This window comes from Candoia aspera, chromosome 2 (assembly GCF_035149785.1).
Source record: "Candoia aspera isolate rCanAsp1 chromosome 2, rCanAsp1.hap2, whole genome shotgun sequence".
NCBI lineage: Eukaryota > Metazoa > Chordata > Lepidosauria > Squamata > Boidae > Candoia > Candoia aspera.
Genome location: NC_086154.1, coordinates 135,581,077 through 135,602,610, shown reverse-complemented (window position 1 = coordinate 135,602,610; position 21,534 = coordinate 135,581,077). Strand labels below are relative to the sequence as shown.

The 21,534-nt window shown below is 44.8% G+C and overlaps 1 protein-coding gene across 2 annotated transcripts in view; it reads right to left on the bottom strand.

Moving 5' to 3' along the window:
* Positions 1 to 8,818: 8,818 nt before the first annotated feature.
* Positions 8,819 to 21,534, bottom strand: part of POU6F1 (POU class 6 homeobox 1) — a 32,949-nt gene continuing 20,233 nt past the window's right edge. For both annotated transcript variants that reach the window (XM_063293769.1, XM_063293770.1), the window contains exons 4-11: positions 21,083 to 21,204; positions 18,743 to 18,968; positions 17,404 to 17,633; positions 16,207 to 16,335; positions 15,538 to 15,756; positions 13,485 to 13,623; positions 10,784 to 10,958; positions 8,819 to 10,270 (exon numbers count right to left, since the gene is read on the bottom strand). In XM_063293769.1, the coding sequence (XP_063149839.1) occupies positions 9,925 to 10,270; positions 10,784 to 10,958; positions 13,485 to 13,623; positions 15,538 to 15,756; positions 16,207 to 16,335; positions 17,404 to 17,633; positions 18,743 to 18,968; positions 21,083 to 21,204 (1,586 nt within the window). In that variant the 3' untranslated portion in view covers positions 8,819 to 9,924. The remainder of the gene's footprint in view (positions 10,271 to 10,783; positions 10,959 to 13,484; positions 13,624 to 15,537; positions 15,757 to 16,206; positions 16,336 to 17,403; positions 17,634 to 18,742; positions 18,969 to 21,082; positions 21,205 to 21,534) is intronic.

Below are 21,534 nucleotides of genomic sequence, written 5' to 3'. Positions count from 1 at the left end.
GCTGGAGACGAGGAGAAGGATCGCCACTATGCATGAGGACAGTGCCTCCGCTGTGGGAAAGGAGGCCATCGAGCCGCCGAGTGCCCGAAACTCAAGTCCGGAGATCGAGTGACGAAAGTCCCAGCCAAGTCGCCCCAGGCATTGTGCCGAACGACCGCGGCCAAAGGTGCTACCAATATTGAAGACATATATCTCTACGCAGAGGTTGAGGATGCTGCAAAAGAACCAGCGGGAAATGCCAGCCACCTGCCCTGAACTGCCCTGGGGCAGGTGGAGGATGGGCGCAAGGACGCTATGGTGAGTGCTGATTGCCCCACTCTGACAGTGAAAGTGAAGCTGGCCTCCCGCACTAGAACCACGGAAGTTTGGGCTCTGGTTGACTCTGGGTGTTCGAGGTGCCTCATCCAGCCGGATCTAGTGGCTGCACTAGACCTGTCTAGTTTCCCTCTCCAGCAGCCTTTGATCTTTACCCAGCTAGACGGGTCAATGGTGGGGGGGGGGGGGTCCAGCAACTCATTTCACTGGAAATGTAGCAATGCAAATGGGCAGCCACAAAGAGGCTTTAAAATTCATCATTGCACCTGTTGGCGATCCCATGTAATTCTAGGGATCCCCTGGTTAACTTGGTGAAGCCCATATATAAATTGGGAGCACCGGACCCTTACCTTTAGCGATGGGTTTTACCAAGCCCCTACAGTGGGGAGACCCTTAAATGGGGGGGGGGCAAGGGCTGCAATCGCAGCGCCGCGCCCCAGCTTGCTGCAGTTGGAAGGACTGCCAGACCACTATCAAGACTTTGCGGACGTCTTTGGGGAAATGGAGGCAGACCAGCTGCCACCCCATCGCAAAACTGACTGTGCAATTGAGCTGCTTCCCAACTCGCAACTGCCCAAACCAAAAATTTACCCAATGACTAAGAAAGAACTAGAGGCATTGCGTGAGTTCATTGACAAAAACCTGGCACGGGGGTTCATTGAAACTGCCAATTCCCCAGTTGGAGCGCCTGTGCTCTTTCGGGAAAAGAAAGATGGCACACTCAGACTTTGTACGGACTACGGACTAATTCAGTCTCCCTATGTAACAAATATCCTTTGCCTCGAATGAAAGACATGTTAGCCCACCTATCAAAAGGGAAAATTTTCTCTAAGCTCGACCTCTGCGAAGCCTACTTTCGCATACGCATACGAGCTGGAGACGAGTGGAAAACTGCTTTTAATTGCCCCTTAGGCTCCTTCCAATACAAGGTCCTCCTGTTCAGCTTAGCCGGTGTGCTTGGAGTGTTCATGCAATTGATTAATGAAGTGTTGCATGATCACTTATTTAAAGGGGTCTTGGTCTACTTGGACGATGTACTTATCTACTCTGAAAACGAGGAAGAACATGAACACCTTCTTAAGCAGGTGTTGGAAAAACTAAGGACAGCCAAGCTGTATGCCAAGCTGTCCAAATGTGAATTTCACAAAACCCAACTTGACTATTTGGGCTATCGAGTCTCTGACAAGGGGATCGAGGTGGACCCTGAAAAGATTAGGGCCATCTTAACTTGGGAACGCCCTTGTACCCGACGGCAGCTGCAAAGTTTTCTGGGGTTCAGCAACTATTACCGTCAGTTCATCCAAGGGTTTGCTGAAATTGCCTTGCCCCTCACTGACCTCCTTCGCACGAAAGGGTTGGGAGAAACACGCAAGGTAAAACACCCTGGGGCAGTGTTGAATTGGACACCAGAATGCCAGGCTGCATTCGAGAAACTAAAAACTTTCTTTACCGCAGAACCTATTTTGAGGCACTCTGATCCTGAACGACCTTTCGTTGTACAAGTCAACGCCTCTGACTTTTCTATTGGGGCTATATTGTTGCAAAAAGACTCTGACAACATCCTAAAACCCTGCGCTTATCTGTCCAGGAAATTTTCTGAGACTGAGCGCCGGTGGCATGTTTGGGAAAAGGAGGCTTTTGCTGTTAAAGCTGCTTTAGAAACTTGGCACCACCTCCTTGAGGGTGCTGCCTACCCGTTCGAAGTTTGGACAGACCACAGGAATTTGGAGGCTCTCCGCACCCCCTGCCGCCTTAGCCCCAAACAAATTTGTTGGGCTCAATTTTTCAGTCAGTTTAACTTCCAACTGAAGTTCATACCTGGCAAGAAAAACTTTCTCGCGGACGCTTTGTCCCGCTTGCCTCAGGACTTTGACCAAAGCCCTCAAGTGGTTGGTACTGTTCTCTCTTTACCACAATTGGGACTGGCTGCTGTCACCCGAAGCCAGACCCGCGCCCCGCCAGCTCAGGGCACCACCCCCTCAGACCCGAAAACTGTCGCTCCGTCAGTTGCAAACCGACTTTCTCCAGTGAAATCTGACACTTGGTTGCTGGCTAATCGAGACAAAGTTTCCTTCAAGGATGATCTTGCACGGCCACCACCTTTATGTGCCTGAAACCTTGCATGCTTCGGTGTTGCACCACTCCCATGATGATAAATTGGCGGGCAATTTTGGTTTTGTCAAAACCCTGCATTTGGTCCGCTGCCAATTTTGGTGGCCCTCGCTGCGGTGGGATGTTAAAGACTATGTTGCTTCTTGCCCTGTCTGTGCCATGTCAAAACGAAAAGTGGGGAAACCACAAGGGCTTCTCCAGCCTGTTGCCAACCCATCTCGTCCCTGGGCCAAGATTTCTATGGACTTTATCGTGGACCTCCCACCCAAAAGAAAACTGTCATTTGGGTTGTAAAGGATTTCTTCTCCAAACAAGCCCATTTTATTCCGTGTGGCTCACTGCCGTCTGCTCAGCAGCTGGCTCGCCTCTTTCTGTTCCACATCTACCGTCTCCACGGTTGCCCCTCCCGTTTGGTGACTGACCGCAGCACACAATTTACCTCCCAATTTTGGCGATCCTTTTTGAAATTAATTGGCACCGAACAAGCGTTGTCAACGGCATCACATCTGGAGACGGACGGATCTACTGAGATTCTTAACTCAACCGTGGAGCAATTTCTTCGCTCCTACACCAACTACCATCAGGACAATTGGGTCGAACTCCTGTATCACAGTCCCTGTATTGAGTTTCTGGTAACCCACATTTTTTAATTTTTACATGCAATTTTATTGTATTATTGTAAACTGCCCAGAGTCCCTCTTGGGGGAGATGGGCGGTAACAAAATTTGAATAAATAAATTTTAGGAAGGGAAATCCCTGTAGATGGAAATGTACCAAAAATGACTGCAGGGGTGAAATAAGGATGGTGGTTTGTGAATACATGCCTAGATACTAATTGAAAGACTGCATGCTAATCAAACTTAGTGGAGCAGCTCCAGTTCCAGCTCCATATTTTCTTCCAGAATGCCCTTCCATGCTATGAAAGCTGCCATGCAACGTGCATATACCAAAGAAATCTAAAACTTGGTCAGGATGTGCTAGAGGTGAACATTTTAAAAATATGCAGCAAGTAGACTCAATCTGTGAAAATTTTAAAATCTTGCTTTCAAAATTTGATTTTGACAAACCTTTTTACTGTAAACTTCAAATATTACTTTTAAGGCAATCATTTCAAACCCCAGCTTGCTAAATGCAACATTTTATATCCCCTTCCCCCCCTAATATTCCCAAATTCAGTGATGTGCATGAATACAACAAATTAAAAACAAAAAACGGATGTTTTGCAAGAAAATCAAATTTGGAAGAGTGAGGTGGAGAACACATACCCCTTTCAGGGAAAAAAAAAATTAACTTTGGTTCTGGTACAAAAAAAAATGACATTAATGCAATGTTGAATAACGGAATCATCTCTTTCTCCTTGGTTGCTTTAACAGGCCTCCCCAGACACTTACTTTTTACATGCTCAGTTAGTAATAATGCAATTTTTGCATTATTAGTAGTGCCACATCAATTATGCATGTATTGGGAGGGCATTATTTCATGAATTACCCATCAGCAGTCTTCTTTCTTGATGCAAGATCTCTACTATAAAGAGAGAAAGCGATCATTTCTCCCTAAGAAATAAGCTCCCTGCTATATTGTGCAATTCAGCTCACATACTTTTAAAAGTTAAAGGTGAAATGTGTGGAATTGGCTCAAAATTGGTGGGGCAGGAAGAGGAATCAGACTGAGGGATTCAACAGGACAAGATAACTCAGGTTTCAAATGCAGATTTAGTTTTTGTTGCTACCTGTAGAGAGTAAGATAGATGACCTTGACAGAAATAAGCAAGAACTCTTACCTAGACCAAGGGGGCTGAAACATCTTTTAAGCCCTGAGAAATAAGATAATATTGGGAAGCAGCCTAGGCAGGCAGCTCCCTGAGTCACTGGAGTAGAAGAAGGGAGAAGAGTTACAGCACAACCAGACTTGCAAGATTCTGTTATTATAGCCAATCTCAATAAAGTTAATTCTAGCCTTCCCGTGGAGTTGATTTCCCGGCCTGTGAAGCTGGCATCATCACATTTCAGGAACACAGCCATATTCCTCCCACCCTCTTTGATCAATAGCTGAACTGTGTAGAAGATGGCATTCTCACATACTTTTCAACGGATCCCTCCCATGAAGCAAGCACTTATTGATACCCTAAACTTGTACCGCTGGAGGAAAGCAAGGTACCTGCAGTGACTCCCACCTGTCCTAGTCCTCTGAGCTCTGACAGCAATTCCGAGCTCCAAATCAGGACCATCTGCCCAAGGGGTTTGGCAGCCAGGAATCTGCTGGATTTGGGAAAGCCATCACCAAGGGGTTCTTTCGCTGCAAAGGAGCTCAGTGGTAGAACACCAGACTTATATGTAGGAGGTGTTATTATGTTTTCTACTACAGATTAAGGTTACTATGGTAACTAATCATTTTGGCCGGGTGAAGAGGTTGAATTTAATTGTCCTCTTTTCAGATGTTAATTTTTGCACCTGGGGAGAAGAATTTGCCTGGACTTGTTTTAGTTTCAGTTTTCCTTCTGTGTAGGCATGTAGAGAGTTAAGCAGCTCTCACTGAGAGCCTGTAAATATGTTTGCTTTCTGTAAATAAAATTATTTTTATAGAAATGCCTGGTGTGTGACTTTTCTGATCTCTCCTGGGCCAAAGGCTTTCCTAGCAATCTGCTAACAGGTAATGGGCCCAGTAAGCAGCCCAGTAAACCCACTAAGAAGCCCAGTAAAACCCCAGAGAGAATAGAGAGATCAGCTCCACACCTCATGCACAATTTAAAGGCAGGTAGCAAAGACCTGTGAAGATTTTCTTTGGAGACACCTGGAGATTTTCCAGCAACTGCCGGTCTACAGGACAAAGAAGCCAGCTGAGGTGACTTGCAAAAGAAGGAAGAAGCCATGGCTACCTCCCAGCCCTCAGCGATGCCTCTGGAGCGCCTATCAGAGACCAATGATTTGAATTGGGCCCTGAAGATGGAGATGTATCTTCGCAGAGAGAATCTTTGGCTGCCAATTGGTGAGCAACCCCCCCCCCCCAAATCCCAGTGCTGAATGGCTTGGACAGGATGAGCGGGCTAGAGCCACCATTATCCTGGGAGTTGAGGACAATCAGCTAGTCCACGTGCGAGGTATGCAATCTGCAAAGCAACTTTGGGAAGCTTTGAGAGACTTGTATGTAAAGGCAACAGCAGGTAGTAAAGTTACCCTGACAAAAACACTGTACAAAGCCTACCTTGCAGAAGGAGATAGCCTTCCTGAGCACCTACATTACATTCAGCAGCTGTTGGTTGAGTTGCAGGAGAGAGGAATGGAATTTACACCTCACAAAATCCTATATCCTCCTGTCCTCACTGAATGAAACGTGGGACACGCTGATTTGTACCCTGGAGGCTATGCCTGAAGCAGACCTCACCCCATCGTATGTTACACAGCGCTTACTCGCTGAATGGGAGAAGAGAGAGGAAAGATTCCCCCCCATCTCTTCTGGAAAGCTGCAAGACCAGAAAATGAGGGAAAAGAAGGGAAAGGAACCTGAGGCCACAGCGCTAGCAAGCCAGCGATGCTTCACTTGTGGTTCAGCTGGACATTTGCAAAGAGACTGTGCCATGAGACCCAAGAGTAGAAAGACAGAGCAGAAGAACACAAGGGCAACACAGAAGAAGGCTCTTCAGACAACCCAAATTGCACAGGTTGCTGAGAAGGGTAATTCTGATGTATGGGTGTTAGATTCTGGGGCCAATTGTCATTTATGTAATTGTAAAAGCTCTTTTGTGTCACTGTCTAAAACTGAAAGACAAAGTGTATCTTTGGCTGATGGGTCTGTGACCAAATTATGGGACAAGGTGACTTGTATTTATCCTGCTTGGGAGAAACTGTAAAAGGTGTGTTGTATGTGCCAAATTTACAATCAAACCTTTTATCTGTGGCACAATTGGCTGCAACAGGGTATGTCATAACATTTAAGAAAAATGGTTGTGAGATACGTAAAAATGGAAAATTGTGTGCTAGTGGTATATTAAAAGACTCCTTGCACATGGTGCAAAATGCAAGGAAGCCAAGCTGCAAGGCTGCAGTTGGCAACATGCCATATCATGACCAATGTGTACACCTGATGCACAGATTTGGTCATGCTAATTTCAAGTATATAGCACAAATGCCACAGCTGTGTGCTGACCTAAAGATAAAACCCTGTGACAAATACTTAGATTGTGTAGTTTGCAAAGAATGCAAAACACTAAAAGCTCCTGTGAGTAAGCACAGTGACAGTTACAACTAGACCTTTGGAAATTGTACACTCTGACATTATTGGTCCTTTTGCTCCAAGTCTTGGACAAGCAAGGTATGCAATGACCATCATTGATGATTTCTCAAGATACACATTTATCTACATCTTAAAACATAAAGATGAGGCATTTGAGAAATTTAAAAGTTTTGTGACATGGGCAAATGGAAAATTCCCTAGGCCTGTATCTGCACTCCAGTGTGATAGAGGAGGAGAGTACCTTTCTCACAAATTCAAAAGGTTCCTAGTGGAAAAGGGGATAGAACAAATTCTAACCCTTACACCCCTCAGCAAAATGGTGTTGCTGAAAGAAAGGGCAGAACCTTGCAAAATGCAATGGAATGCATGCTTAAAGATTCACATTTATCTTTTAAGTATTGGGGAGAGGCAATATCTACTGCCTGTTATGTACAAAACAGATTGTATAACTCTGTGATTCAGGACACTCCATTCCATTTGTTTTATGGTGAGAAACCAAAGGTAAACCATCTTAGAGTGTTTGGTAGCACTGCTTGGGTTCACATTCCAAAACAACAGAGAAGGAAAGGAGGCCCCACAACAAAGAAAGCCATCTTTGTTGGCTATGAACAAAGCCAAAGGAGCTACAGGTTCATAATGGGAGAGAAATTAATAATTAGCAAAAGCGCTTCTTTTGCTGAATAGAACCGGGGGAGATTAAATTCTAGCTCTCCAGTTGATCTGACCACCACAAGAGAACAGCAAGGACTTGCTGATAGTGATCTTTTGCCTGATGAGGACATTAAACCAGAAAAGCAAACTGAAGATCTGTCTGATGAGACAGATGCTTCTCAGGAAAGTGATAGGAGTCAAAATTTAAGCCCTGTATTACCTCGCAGATCTCAGAGGAGTAATAAAGGCGTTCCTCCTCCACGTTTTCAGGCTGAAAGAGTAAAGGCTTTTCACATATTCACAGAACCTGAGTCTTTAGAACAAGTGAATGCTTTACCACCTGAGATTGCACAAAATTGGCATTCTGCCATGCAACAGGAGTTAGCATCCTTGAAAGAAAATAAAACATGGAAACTGGTAAATCTACCTCCCAATGAATGCTGTCTAGGCTGCAGGTGGGTTTTCAAACTGAAAGGGGATGCTGATGGCAAAATCCAAAAATATAAAGCAAGGTTAGTTGCAAAAGGGTTCACTCAAAGGAAAGATTTAGACTTTGACAAGACTTTTGCACCAGTTACTAAAGGTGAATCAATTAGATTACTGTTAAAAATTGCTGCACTCAAAGGAATATCAGTTCACCACTATGACATTCAAACTGCATTCCTCTATGGTGATTTAGACCACAAGTTATACATGCAGCAACCCCCTGGCTATGAAAAAGGGGAGAATCTAGTCTGAACTGCAGAAGTCAAATCTATGGGATAAAACAAGCTGCTAGATCCTGGAACCAAAAATTAGATGAAAAACTGCAGAATTTTGGTTTTGAAAAAGGAAAAGCAGATCCATGTGTATATGTGAAGAAAGACAAACAAGGCTGTATGTATCTGTGTATTTATGTTGATGATTTGCTGCTGTTCACACCAACAACAAAAAAACAAAGGCTTGATTTTGAAGCCTGCATGAAAAGCCATTTCACATGAAAAAGCCTTGTAACTGTAACAAATTACCTAGGTTTGGAAATTCACAGGAAGAAGGATGGTAGCTTTCTGTTAAACCGAAGGGGAGATAATGTTAAAATATTGTGAATGGAAAGACAGAGTTCTCAAAGAAAACTGGTTTGCATCTTATTCTGTAGTATAAAAAGGGGAGTGTTAATATGTTTTCTACTACAAATTAAGGTTACTGTGGTAACTAATCATTTTGGCCAGGTGAAGAGGTTGAATTTAATTGTCCTCTTTTCGGATGTTAATTTTTGCACCTGGGGAGAAGAACTTGCCTGGACTTGTTTTAGTTTCAGTTTCTCTTCTGTGTAGGCATGTAGAGAGTTAAGCAGCTCTCACTGAGAGCCTGTAAATATGTTTGCTTTCTGTAAATAAAATTATTTTTATAGAAATGCCTGGTGTGTGACTTTTCTGATCTCTCCTGGGCCAAAGGCTTTCCTAGCAATCTGCTAACAGGAGTTTCCCAGCTGCATCCCTAGGACAGGTAATCCTTGTTTAGCGAACTCAGTTGTTAAGCAAAGTGGTCGCTAACTGAAATTGCGACTGTGTTTACGATCTTACTTCAGCTTTCCTTTGCTTTACAGACCTGTAAAGGTTGTACATGTGAGGATTGGTCATAAAGTTACTTTTTCATCACGGTTGTAACTGAACGATTGCTAAATGAGGACTACCTGTATTGCCAGGTAGGGTTGGAAAAACTGCATAAAAGCTCTAGGTTGAGCTAAAGCCAGGCAAAAGTGACATTACTGCAACAGATGGACCAATGGTCTGACTTAGTTTAAGGCAGTTTTCTTGTTCTTCTTTTATTATTGCCTGGCTAGATCTTCCTTGCCCCTTCAGTAGGCTAAGCCCAGGCCTACTTGTTATTTCTAGTGCCATTCTTCTGGCATGATATTCCCTAGATTTAAAATATCCCAAGACATAAACAATTGTACCTGCCTCCCTCTTCTTCTCAGCCTTCTTCTGGAAGGGAAACTTTAGCTAGCAAATCAGTCTTAAAATAAAAGAAACAACAGGGAACCAGGACATTAAACTTCAGGGTCCTGGCAGGTGAAAAAAACGAATAAAACACTTTTCAGTTTAATAGTGCTCTGCATGATAATCATCATAGTTATATTCACACGGAAAAGGATATATAAATTACGCCACAACTCTGCTTAGATATAACAAGCGGGGCTTGTTACTGGATAGGAAGTGGTAATGTGCCTATGAAAAGAGGCTAAAATGAAAAAGGGTTTTGCCCATCATTCCTGGTGGATGCTCTGCTGGTGGCAGTCCTAACGCTACCTTCAAAAAGAAAGAAGAAAGAAAAATGCACACAAACCAGGCAAGGGGAACCTTTTTTCTTTAACTGACCATGTTTTGTCTGACACAGGAAGAAGCTAAACGCCAATGGACTCCTAAGCCTTCACAGCTCAGTGCAGTCATCGGGGAGGAAGGAAGCAGCTGACGAGTAGAGTAGGCCGGGGCACAATAAAACAAGAGGAGATCCTCTCTCCCCGCTTTCACTTCAGTCATCACTATAAACGGGTGGCAGGGGCAGGGGAGACTTAGCCACAAAGTGCTTACGGCAGCCAGGGAGGGAAAGGGAGGCTCTCACTGCGAGCTCCGGCCCTCAAGGGATCTGAAAGACATTGAGTTTGCTGGTGTTTTTGAGTGTCTGTCGCCGGTTGCAGAACCAAACCCGGACCACCTCCCGGTCATAATTGAGCTCCTTGGCAATCTCAGTGATTTCGTGACCGGTGGGCAGGGCATTTTTCTCAAAATAGGCATTTAGGGCCTCGATGGCCTGTGGGGTGAAGGAGGTGCGGCGTTTCCGCTTCTTGGAAGGCTCCCCACCCACAAACTCCATCAGGTTCTGCTGGCCTTCCTGGTTCCGAAGCTCAGCCTCGCTCAGCCACTTCTCCAGCACGGGCTTCAGCTTCTGGGCACTCTTGGGGGTGATGTCCAGCTTTTCGAATCTGCAAAATCAGCAGAAACCATTACGGAATGCAGGGAGGGCGTCTTGTTGCTACCTTTGGCTACCCAGCCCTGATGAAATGAATGTCTTGATGTTCAGGTTTGATTCATCAGTCCTTTAAGGCAGAGCAGAGCTCAAAAGGAGTGGGCTGTACATTTTCCCTTAAAAATAACTGCCATCGTAACAACACTCCACTTAATTCAGGATTAGAAACAGATAATGGAATCCCATTTACGGCTACAATACTCCATTTGGGTTGCAAAAATTTAGATATCCACTAGATGACAGCCAAGAGATACAAACAACTCTATCTCTTTTGCTTCCATCTAGTGGTCCTCTGAATTTTTGCAGCCCAGATTGGTAGCCCCCAATCCTATTGTTTTGATGGTACAGAGCTACTTTAAAGAACTGGGAAGGCCTAGTGTTGGTTCAGATGAAGACTGGGCAACCTATTTTTCTACTGAGGGCTGCATTCACCCAGTGTAATCTGCCACAGGGAAACAGGCTGGCTTACCTGCATATAGCAGACTGGCTGTATGCAGGTCCTTCGGTGGCAGTTAATGCCTGCCCCACCTGAGTTTGTGTGAGACCTAGAGAGAGACGTCGAATCTTAAAGTTCTTGGCAAACTCTCTGATCTCCTCCAGGTTTATGCCATCTTCATCACTTCCACTATTTGGAGGTTGAGGCTCTGGTAGGAGAAAGAATGAAAATGACATCCTTGTTCCATTTTGCAGCTTCTGACTAAATAGCACTATAAATCCTCTCTCCTGCAGCTACATAAACAATTCATGCTACTGGGCAGGGCATAGTTTTTATTTCAGAGCAGTTGAGTTATGATCTGAAAATGGGGGACATTCCATCAATCCCTTAGATTACTCTCTGGTCTCCTTGGATTTCTCTTGAGCCACAACTCTCCACAGGGAGGAAGGGCCTCTTAGATTGGTTTGCCTTAGGTGCCTGCTGGACACAAGCAGGTTTCAAAGGGTGCTTGGGAGCTTCCTGAAGCTCTGGTGGGCAGTTCTAGGGAGGTGTTAGTCAACTGGTGGAATCTAAGGTCAACAGGAGCTCTTGACAGAACTGCTCCTGAGTGGCCTCTCCTTGTGTACCGATCCATAGGGGTTCCCTGGTTTACCAAAGAATTCTTGAAGATAACTTGCCAGAAGAGATGCCAAGAGCAACGCTGGTGTAAAATGAAGGGCAAATGCAACTGAACATGGATAATAGCTCTTAATCGAGCTTATGCTGTAACATAAGAGCAGTGAAGCTCCACGGATAGCCACTCAATAGCTTTATTTAAAGTGATCCATTCCTTTTTAAGGCCATTAGGCTTAATAGAACTGTTGCAGGGTCATTGTGAGGAATCTGCTCAGTATCCATACAGAGTAGGACACTACACTACCTAGATATGGTGGCGTTGTCTTGCTTAGTTACCAGGGATCAGTCAGTAAACCCTGATGCAGTGGATAGGGTTCTCTGTGTTGTGAGCCCAGCTTCTTGTGGACTGGATCCCTGTCCCTCTTGGCTAATAGAAAGATACAAGAGGTGGTAAATACATCCTTGGAAGAGAAGTATTTTCAAGCAGCCTTGAAAGAGGTGCTAGTGAGCCACCTTCTCAAGAATCCATGCATCAATTCACCTATTTTGGATAGCTACCACCCTGTGTACTATCTGCCTTTTTTAGGAAAGGTGGTAGGGAAGGTGGTGGGCTCACAACCACAGAGAATTCTGGAGAAAACAGATTATCTGGATCTTTATTAGTTCAGATTCAGGCCTGGGTATGGGATCAAAACTGCAATGGTTCCCGTTTGATGACTTCTGTCAAGACTCAAATGAGGAAGTGAGACTCTCCTGGACTTGTTTGCTTTACCAGTGGTATTCCATACCCCTAGCTGCAAGGGTTAGGAATACAAAGCATTGTGTGGTGGTGGTTCTCCTTCCTGAGTGATTGGTTTCAGTCAGCGGTGGTGGGTAGGAAGAGGCTGAGCCCACAATTACTTCATTACAGGGTGCCACAGGGCTCAGCTCTTTCCCTCCTTTGATTTAATATCTACATGAAGCTGCTGAGAGAGGTCATATGGCAGCATGGAGTACGGTATCATTAGCATATGGACAATAATCCAGTTATACATTGATAACACAGGCCAGACAAGTGATATAGTGGAGACATTGATTTGGTGCCTAGACGGGGAGGAACAGACTGAATCCTGCCAAGACTGAATAGTTGTGTGAATGAAAGCCTTTTGACTCTAGAGAAATACCATTTTTGATCCTGGATGGTACTGTGCTCCCCCAGACAGAGCTGGCTTCCAATATGAGGATTCTCCTGAACTCATGGCTCTTGCTTACACAGCAAGTGGAGGCCATGGCCAGGAGATCCTTCACCCAGCTACATATGGTGTGCCAACTGCAACCCTTCCTGGACCAAGAGGCATAGTACACGGTCACTCTAGCCCTCATCACCTCAGACTTGGACTACTGCAATTTACATGGGCCCAGCCTTGAAAACCATCTGGTTCATCATGCAGTGGCCCAAGCAGCAATGGGTACTTCAAGATTTGCCCAGTAACACCTGTATCCAAGGAATTGCACTAGTTGCTGATCAGTTTCCTTATTCAAGGTGCTGATTATCATCTTTAAAGCCCTAATGGCTCAGGTGCAGATTATTTATGAGACTGCCTTTCTGAACTTAATACACCCCCATCTCCCATTGGAAAGATCTGGGACAGAGGCCCTGCCGAGGTCCTGTCTCTGAAGGAGTTCCATCTACAGGGATCCCATGACAGGATCTTCTCAATGGTAGTGCCCATCTTATTGAGCAGGTTGTCTTCATATACAGTATAAGAACTACCACCTCTCTAATGAGTTAGAGAGGAGAGAGAATTTGCAAGATGTTAGATTTTGGTATTCACCCCATTGCTCAATGTCATTATAACATATATTGTTTATTAGTCTGTTTTTCTGTGTATGCTGCTGTTAGCTATTAGGAGCACAGTGGCTTGCATTAACACTTGCAGATGTCATCACCACCAGGCTTCTTCTCAGCAGCTGTAGGGTATATCAATGCCCCTTTAACACAGAAATCGGGCACTCACCTTAATGGCTTTCTACCATAAACCTCCCACTGCAAGTGATCATGAACCAGCCTCCATACTGGTCCTATGACAGCCTCCTTCTCTGCCTGCTACAAGAATAACAGTGATTGCAACATGCTTACTTGAAACCAGCTGGCTAACAGTTGGTGTCTCCGAGGAGGTGATGGGGACAGGAGTAGAAGCTAGTTTGGATGCTGGGGGAGGACTTGCAATGACCACAGTTGGCTGTGAGAGAGTTGGGGCAGGCTGAATTGGCTGGACCTGGCAACATAGCAGAAGAAAGTGATGTTCAGATGGAAACAATTTTAACACTGCTTTTATTTATTTATCTTGGCTGTCAATTGTCTATTTATTTTGCATTGTTTGTTGCTTTTTTTTGCTAGTTTTTAAAATTGTTGTAAGCCACCCAGAGCCACTTGTTTGAGATGGGCAGCCACATGAATTGAATGAATGAATAAACAAATAAAATGGGTGAAGAATGGCCTAATTAGTCATTATGCTGGTTGCCGTCATGGTCAGAGAAGGTCCATTAGCCAAGGAGAATTGTGCCAGATTAGGAAATACATCTATGTTTGCTTATTTTGCTTGATTTATACTGTTTGAATAACGTTACATATCTTGACTTTCAAGTGCGTGCTACAAGAGCTCTTACCTGAAGGGTCAGTGCCCCACCTTCCCACTTCACAACTGAATACCAGGCATCAGATTAGCCAATCAGATTCTAGCTCAGCTGCAGGCCACTCTTGTCTGCCTTATAAAGTAATTGTTGGGTTTACTGATGACCATGGGTATCAGCCAGTCCATGCTAGGCATCACTGATTTCAGCTGCAAAAGGAGCAGGATCAAGTTTTCCAGAGCTTCGTGTTGGAAAGGCAAATGGAATGGAGGGAGGACCTTTCAGAAGTGGTCTGCTGGCTCTAAAAACACTGCTTCTGTTTTCATCTCAATCCAGGATGAAATTATTTCAGCCAGGGCTCTCTGCACATGGGCCTCAGGTCTAACTTGAGCACCAGTGTTGCTATACAGTATCTAGCATATAAATCCCCCTGATTACCCTGACACAGATATAACATTTCTCGTGCCTCAAGCAACACTTGTCAAGAGGAGTATTTTGCACATTCAGCTATCAAGTCATCAAGGGTCAGGGCCAAGCAAAGATGTTTTGCTGCCTGAGGCAGAACAGGAAATGCTATTCCTGCTTCCAGCCAATTTTGTGACACCCCAGGCTTGGTTAGCTAATTTGACAGGTGAGATGCAAAATCCCACTGGTGCACCTCCTCTTCCTCAGCAGTAAAAATACTCATAATTTGGGGCTCTTTCATGACTTCCAAAGTCAGCCAACTTGCTCTTCTAATGGAGCCTGGCCAATTAGGATAGAAGTTATCAGAATCCCAGACCCCATGTATTTTCTTTTTAAAAAAACAATCTCTCAAAAGTCCAGAATTATATGGAATCAGACAGCCTGTCACACAGAATGCTGCTGGAGAAATTGGGAAAGACACTTTTTTCCAGCATTACTCTAGTCCTCCATCACAGCAACTAGTTGCCCTTGACTGAAGACTTGAGGATAGACCTCTGCTATTAATGTAATAGCAGGCCCATACCGCTAATCTGGGGATGGCCCAACTAGGTAGCAGCACGTTACCAAGCTTGGCTGCTCTTGAAAAAGCTAAGCCAGGTCAGATCTGGTTAGTTCTTGAATAGGAGACCACTAGAGAATCCTAGAGCTACAGTTATAGGCCAGAAAAATGGCTATGGTAAACCACTTCCATCTTGTTGCTAAGAAAATTCCATGAACTTGCCCATATCATCAGCAGGAGTTGGGCATGACTTCAAGGAGACTTTACCTTACCAGTCTGACTTTCATCCTGAAAAGAAGCTTTACAAGGAGTGCAAAAGAAGAAAGCAGGAACTTCATTTTTGAGAGCAGACCTTAGTAAGGGTGTGGAATCTGTGGCTCTCCATGTGTCTCTGAACTACCACTCCCAGCATCCCTGGACTATGGCCATGCCAGTTGGGTTGCTGCTAGTTGTAGTTCAACAACATATCGAGAGCAGTTGGCTCCCCATTTCTAACCCAACACGGTCTACTTTCCTCTCTATACAGTTGCATCTTGGTGATTCTGCTGCAAGATCCTCTGGTGACTTTCCCAGCAGCTTTGCTAGTTGGACTCACCTCACTCTTGGCTGGAGATTCTGGGGGAGTTGATTTCCTGACAGTGGTTGCTGTCTGGATGGTGCTAGCCAAGGTGGCGATGACCTGGCCCTGGGCATTTAAAAGCAGCTGTGGTGTCACCGCCTGTACTTGTAGATTTTGTGCTGGCAATGTGGCAGGGGCAGGAGTTGCTGTGGCAATTCCAGTTGGGTTCACTACCCATGGAAGAGTTCCAATAACCTGGAGGAGAAGGCAAGGGAAGACACCCAGCTAAAGAGCACCAAGGTTGCAATGTGTTAACCTTCCGACCGTCTCTGATCAAAAACACCGATTTAGTTTTCCCATTACGATTTCTGTAGCAGAGACAAAGCAGTATAATGTTTAGGGTGTTGGACTGCGACCAAGGAGACCCCTGTTTGAGTCCATCCACGACTGTGAAAGCTCACTGGATGACTTTGGGTTAATCACTATAAAGAAAATGCTTTATAAGGCGCCTTAAGCTTTCATAGGAAAGGCAGGGAATAACGTTAATGAATAAATTGCAGAAATGATTTTGTTTTGTAACCAAGAGACCATTGTTTTCATTTTATTGTTTTGTCTTAACAAAAGCAGGCAAAAATCCATTTGTGTGCTCTTTAAGCATGGCCTTCTATTACGTTAATTCTGTTTCTGGAATGGTGCAGCACTTACTTGTCCTTGAGCATTAGTCAGGATTTGTCCAGTTATTCCTTGCACGCTGGGAATGGTGTTTGCAATGACAGGCGTGGCAGCCAGTGAGCTGAGGAGCTGGGTTGGGGCTCCAAGAGAAGCTGCACTGATCTGCAAGAGACAACAAAACAAACCAACAAATAAAAACAAAGGTCAAGGGTTAGGACCCTCTACATGTTCATGCAAAGTGAGACATTTTCTCTGCCTCAGCTGCCTCTGTGCTGCTCTCCACAAGGCAGAATTATATAGAAATCTGTCACTCTATGCTCTGTAGATACGAAGCATTTATTGTATTAAGGGCCCCAATCACTCCTGAGGCGGCCAGCCCCTGGTCAATTTTCTAAAGAATAAAGCTGTCTGTCTTCTTAATACCCAGTCTGAGTAGCCTTGCTCTAAGTTAACACGTTCTGTACATAATGACTGCCATTTTGGCACCGACCTTGGAACAGGGCTAACATGTGATTTGTTACTGCAAAGGCCAGTGCGTTGTTCAATAAGACAAGAACCTCCTGAATACTTGTTTTTCTTCTTCTCAGCATTTGTCCCACTTTGTTGCAGTGCCTGCTTGCTTTGCGTGCGCTCGATAGTTCACACAGCAAAGCTATCGATGCACGATACGATGAGAGTTTTTGTTTTTCAGCCAGCTTGTTGTAGGACCTGACGCTGATTCGAGCTGAGCGGGAGTGACTGGCCCAAGGTCACCCAGCCGGCTCCCATGCCTAAGGGAGGGCTAGAACCTGGGCCTCCCTACTTCTAGCCTCGCACTTTAACCACTAGACCACACTGGCTCACATTCACATACGTGCTAAAGTTGGTAGTGAATCATACACTCATTCGAAATGGAGAGAGAATGCACAGTAGGTTGTGACTCAAGGCTTCGTATCAGGGATGCCGAAATCAATTTTTATGGATCAGACAAATGGATATTTGTCATTATCGGTGCAGATGTTTATTCAATATGTTTACTAGATTTATTGAACTTATTCAGTATTGAATTCATAATAGAAATGTACGTGAGGTTTTCTTCTTTGGCAAAATCAAAAAAGACCAAAGTGATATGGAAGACCTTTAGCTGGGTCAGAAATGTATTTGTAGAAGCTTTGCCTGTTCCCAACCCTGTTTTCAATGGAGCTCAAAAGTCATCTTCAAGAAGAAAGGAGGGGTTTTCCAACGCCTTACTATTCCTGCAAATCCTGCGGGTTGAACCGTGATCTGGGTCTGAGTTTCCAGTGGCTTGGCGGCAGGCGGAGCGGCTACTGTGGTCGGCTGTGGCAAAAGGGCTGGCTGAGCTGGTGGCTGGAACACAGTCTGTGTTTGGACGGCTGGCCGGGGCTGGGCTGTTGGCTGTGCCTGGAAAGGTTGGGCTGGCTGCAAAGGGGCTTGCAATGCTGTGTTCAGCACTGCAGCGGCTGTGAGAGCAAGACAGAAAGAGATGCACTAAATATTGGGTCATCGTGGAACGGACTTTTTGGCGGGGAGTCAGTCTCCAAATTAAGCTTGTCACGCAGTTTCTTGGTTTGATCCATGGAAAAGCAGTGGGAGAAGTTACTTCTCAACATCTAATAAGCCAAGAGCAGAAGCTCAAGGGTAAAATACAGCAGCAGATATTTCATATTCAGAGGGATTGCTGTACCAGATTGAGTTAAAATATAGGCCACACACAAAACAGTGTCTTTTATTATATTGATTATATTGATACAGACGGGAAGGGTTTTGAGTTCCATGGAATCCCCCCTCTCTCTCCTGCGGCTAGAAATTCTCTCTCTAATGCCAGGTGAAATCAGAGGCTACTGGAACAAGTAGCCAACAGCCTGGTGGGCTGGGCTCCCTCACTGCTGGAGCAGCTGTTGCAACTGAGAGTAACTACAGCCACCCGGAAACTTTGCATCACTGGCTCTTTGTGTGAATTAACTGCTAGCGAGAAATAGTGCCCGGGGAATTAATGCTAGCTCTACATTTTAAAATTAACTGCTTTGTGTGTGGCGTATATTTTAACATTGCTGCCTTAACAGTCTTTGGAAAATAAGTTACTTGCAGGGATGACTGACTGGAACCACAGCTTCCTTTAAATAACAGACCAGTGAAACTAACAAGCCCAGTATTTTCTGCTGGGACACTGACCAGAAACTTAGTGCCATTGTTTACCCAAGAAGCTGTTGGTCTGCAAGGGAACATCATGTGGGTTGGGGGTTTTGATGCATGCCTGAAGCTTTTGAAGATGTCCCCATTCATTTCAGAGGGGGAAGCGGCATGGAGGTGTATCCCTTTCTACCAATGGATCTGGTTCCTCCACTCAAGTTAATGGGGAAGCCTGTTCACGGGATGCCTAGAGCTTTGGACTGGAAACTTGGCCTTTAACATAGAGCAGAAGTGGTTGCCCTCCCTCCTTCCTGAAACTCAAAAAGATTATCAGTGACTCTCTTCCAACATACGCCTTCCCAGATTAAGGCTGTTTCTTGCTAGGCCTGAGTGCTGGTCTCTTGCCCCCCAATGTGATCTTCTAAGAAACATTGGTTACCTTGCAGATTGGCTATAGGTGATTTGAAAATTCCCCCAGTAGGAGAGGCAGCCGTCAGTCCTGGGAGGGCAGCCACCGTTGCTGCAGGAAATGTCCACACAGCCAGCCCCTGCTGACTTGCCACTTGACCTGCAATACTGATGGGGATAAGAAGAGGTTGAGTAACTGCCCCTGCTGGAACCATTACGCCTGTCACAACTGTTGCTAAGTTTTCCTGAGTCAAGACCTGCAAAAGTAAACAAGATGTAAAAAAGAAAAGGGAAAACAAAATCAACGCCACTGCAGACAGCATCAGTGCGGCAGTCACGTCAGCCAGCCCACCAGAGGCCCAGCCCAGCCAGGAGATGCCTGACTGAGTTGTGCCGTGTGTGGCTTGGCGCCCCTGGCCAGCAGCTGGGTAGATCCAGCTCTGTAACACTCCAGTGGGGGGCCGGTTCAAAGTCAACCATGAAAGAAGCCAGGGACATCCTTTTTTAAATTCCCAGCACTGACCAATCTCCTCTGCTGTCTGTTCACCAACCCTTTTTGGTTCAAAGGGCAATGCCCAAAGCATAGCACAGGAAACCCTAGTTATCTCAGTTTGCTAGCGCTAGGCCAGTTTTAGCCCAGGAACATCTCCTTTAGAAAACTGGTGCTACTGTACTGCATCCTGGATTGCATGACCATCCCACAGGTCAGTGCAGACTGAGAGGGAAGAGGAAGTCATTTTCTTGCTGTGTTCACAATCTGTCTGAAATACATGCTACAAACAGCACTGGGTTTATCCCCATAAAGGTGGGCAGCAGATTTTCCTGCTGGGAAATCATTTCATGGTACAAGCTACAGCCTTCCTCACCAACAGTTCTCTTACTCCTTCCTTCCTTCCTTCCTTCCTTCCTTCCGGAACTCGAGGCCCTCCAGAGGTGGCTGAACTACAAATCCCAGCAGCCCTGGCTAGTCTGGCCAATGATAAGGAAGGCTGGGTGTTGTTGTTCAGCAAATTCTGGAAGGCCAAATGTTCTTCTCATCCCAATTCTAGGATGTATTCCAGCCTGCTATTTCACAGCAAAGCTGAAAAACTTATTTGACAATGAAAAAACGGTCTCTCTTTGCAGCTGCCAACCACAGTTTAAAATATTTTGACAAGAAGAGGCATGAGGAAGGAGAATTTTTCCCATCTTGGCAAGCAGTTGTAAGTAATTTAAACGTATCTGCTATGAAACTATGTGCACCACCTGGATGGAGAACATTCATTCCCACTGCCTCTGTCATTATTTTCTAGACAGGTGAGATTGTCCAGAGTATGGAAGAGGATTACTTTGTATTAAGGTGTTAATATAATGGTGCTTACATCACGATCAAATGAATCAGAACTCAAAGGCATTTTATCCATTCCTTTAAGTTCCAAAGCCATGCAAAGAGTATCAAAACGCCATCCTGGTATAGCAGGTGAAGAACTGCCTTGTTCTTTGTGTGATAAGGATAAAACACAGGACAACAGGGGGAAAAAATCAGAAGATACTGTAGAAAACCAGTTTCACTCTCTATACATGTCTGAATATGTTCAACTTTTCAGCTCTTGTCAGGGACAATTTTCTTCTTCTGGAGAAACACAAAATAAGCGAAGAAATTCTACATCCCATTCCAAGAGCTAAAAAAGGGTGTTATCTCATGTATTTGACACCCTTAACACTTTCAGTGTGTTATTTTTGAGAACAGAACTAGTATTCTACGGCACATTTGGATATTTTCCTCTTGTGTTTTCTTTCATATCACTGAACTAAGGCAGTTCTCCTATTTCTAAACCGTGAAGCACTTTACAGTAATTTTCTTAAACAACTGTTGCTCTGCAAGAGCTTGTTTGGAATAAAATGTATGTAGGCTTTGTAGAAGAGAAACAAGGTAAGTTTCTCCTTAGCTCCTTAGTTTTGCTGTGTGGGGCTCTGATATAAGGGATATCATATGTCAAGTTGCATCCTGTGTTTCTTGCAGCACTCTAAAAAAAAACAACAACAACCCAGATGCCGGCCAAGAAAACACTGGAAGAGTGCATTTAATTTCTACAAAGCTTTGTCAACTGCATCCTTAAAAAATGAGAACACATTCCAGAGTACCAGAGCCATCTATAACATCATGATGTCTCTTTAATCTGAGAACCTGTAAATTCCATAGCACTCTGGGAATGTTGCTGTGGACTTTTAACAAAGAATCTGCCTCTGTCTAAGCATCCTGCCCATGCCCAGCTGCTCCAGAAGTGGGAACTCCCAACTCCACTGCAGAAATTGAATGCACTATTTCCTTTGTTCACTGGCCAAGAGGTTTCCCCCCGCTTTATGAAGGCTAGAACCAGAGGGTAGTTACCTGTGGCGCTGCTTGCACTGTGATGGGAGTTAAAGTCTGTGTTGGTTGGCTTGTCACTTGGCTAAACGGCACAATTCCTGGGATAGGCACAGCTGTTATTTCAGGCAATGCCTTGACTTCACCTTAAAAGGAGCAAACAAGTTACTCTGTTAACCTCTTCAAATATCATCCTGGATACTGTATATCAAACCAAGTTAATTTTGTTGGCTGAAGAGGACATCCTGAGCATGTGTCAATAGACTATATGTACCTCAAATTGGTGGGATGTTGACAACAGTATTGTGTGCTGGCAAAGTAGTATCTGGGTTAGAGATCCTGGCTTATGTAGAATAGCATGAGCATGCTTTGGGCAAAGCTGGGCTTTGGTTGCTCTTATGGCACGCTGGCCAAAATGTGCCCAAACTACCAGTTATTGTCCTGACTATTAACAAAGAATGCTGGTATGACTAAGG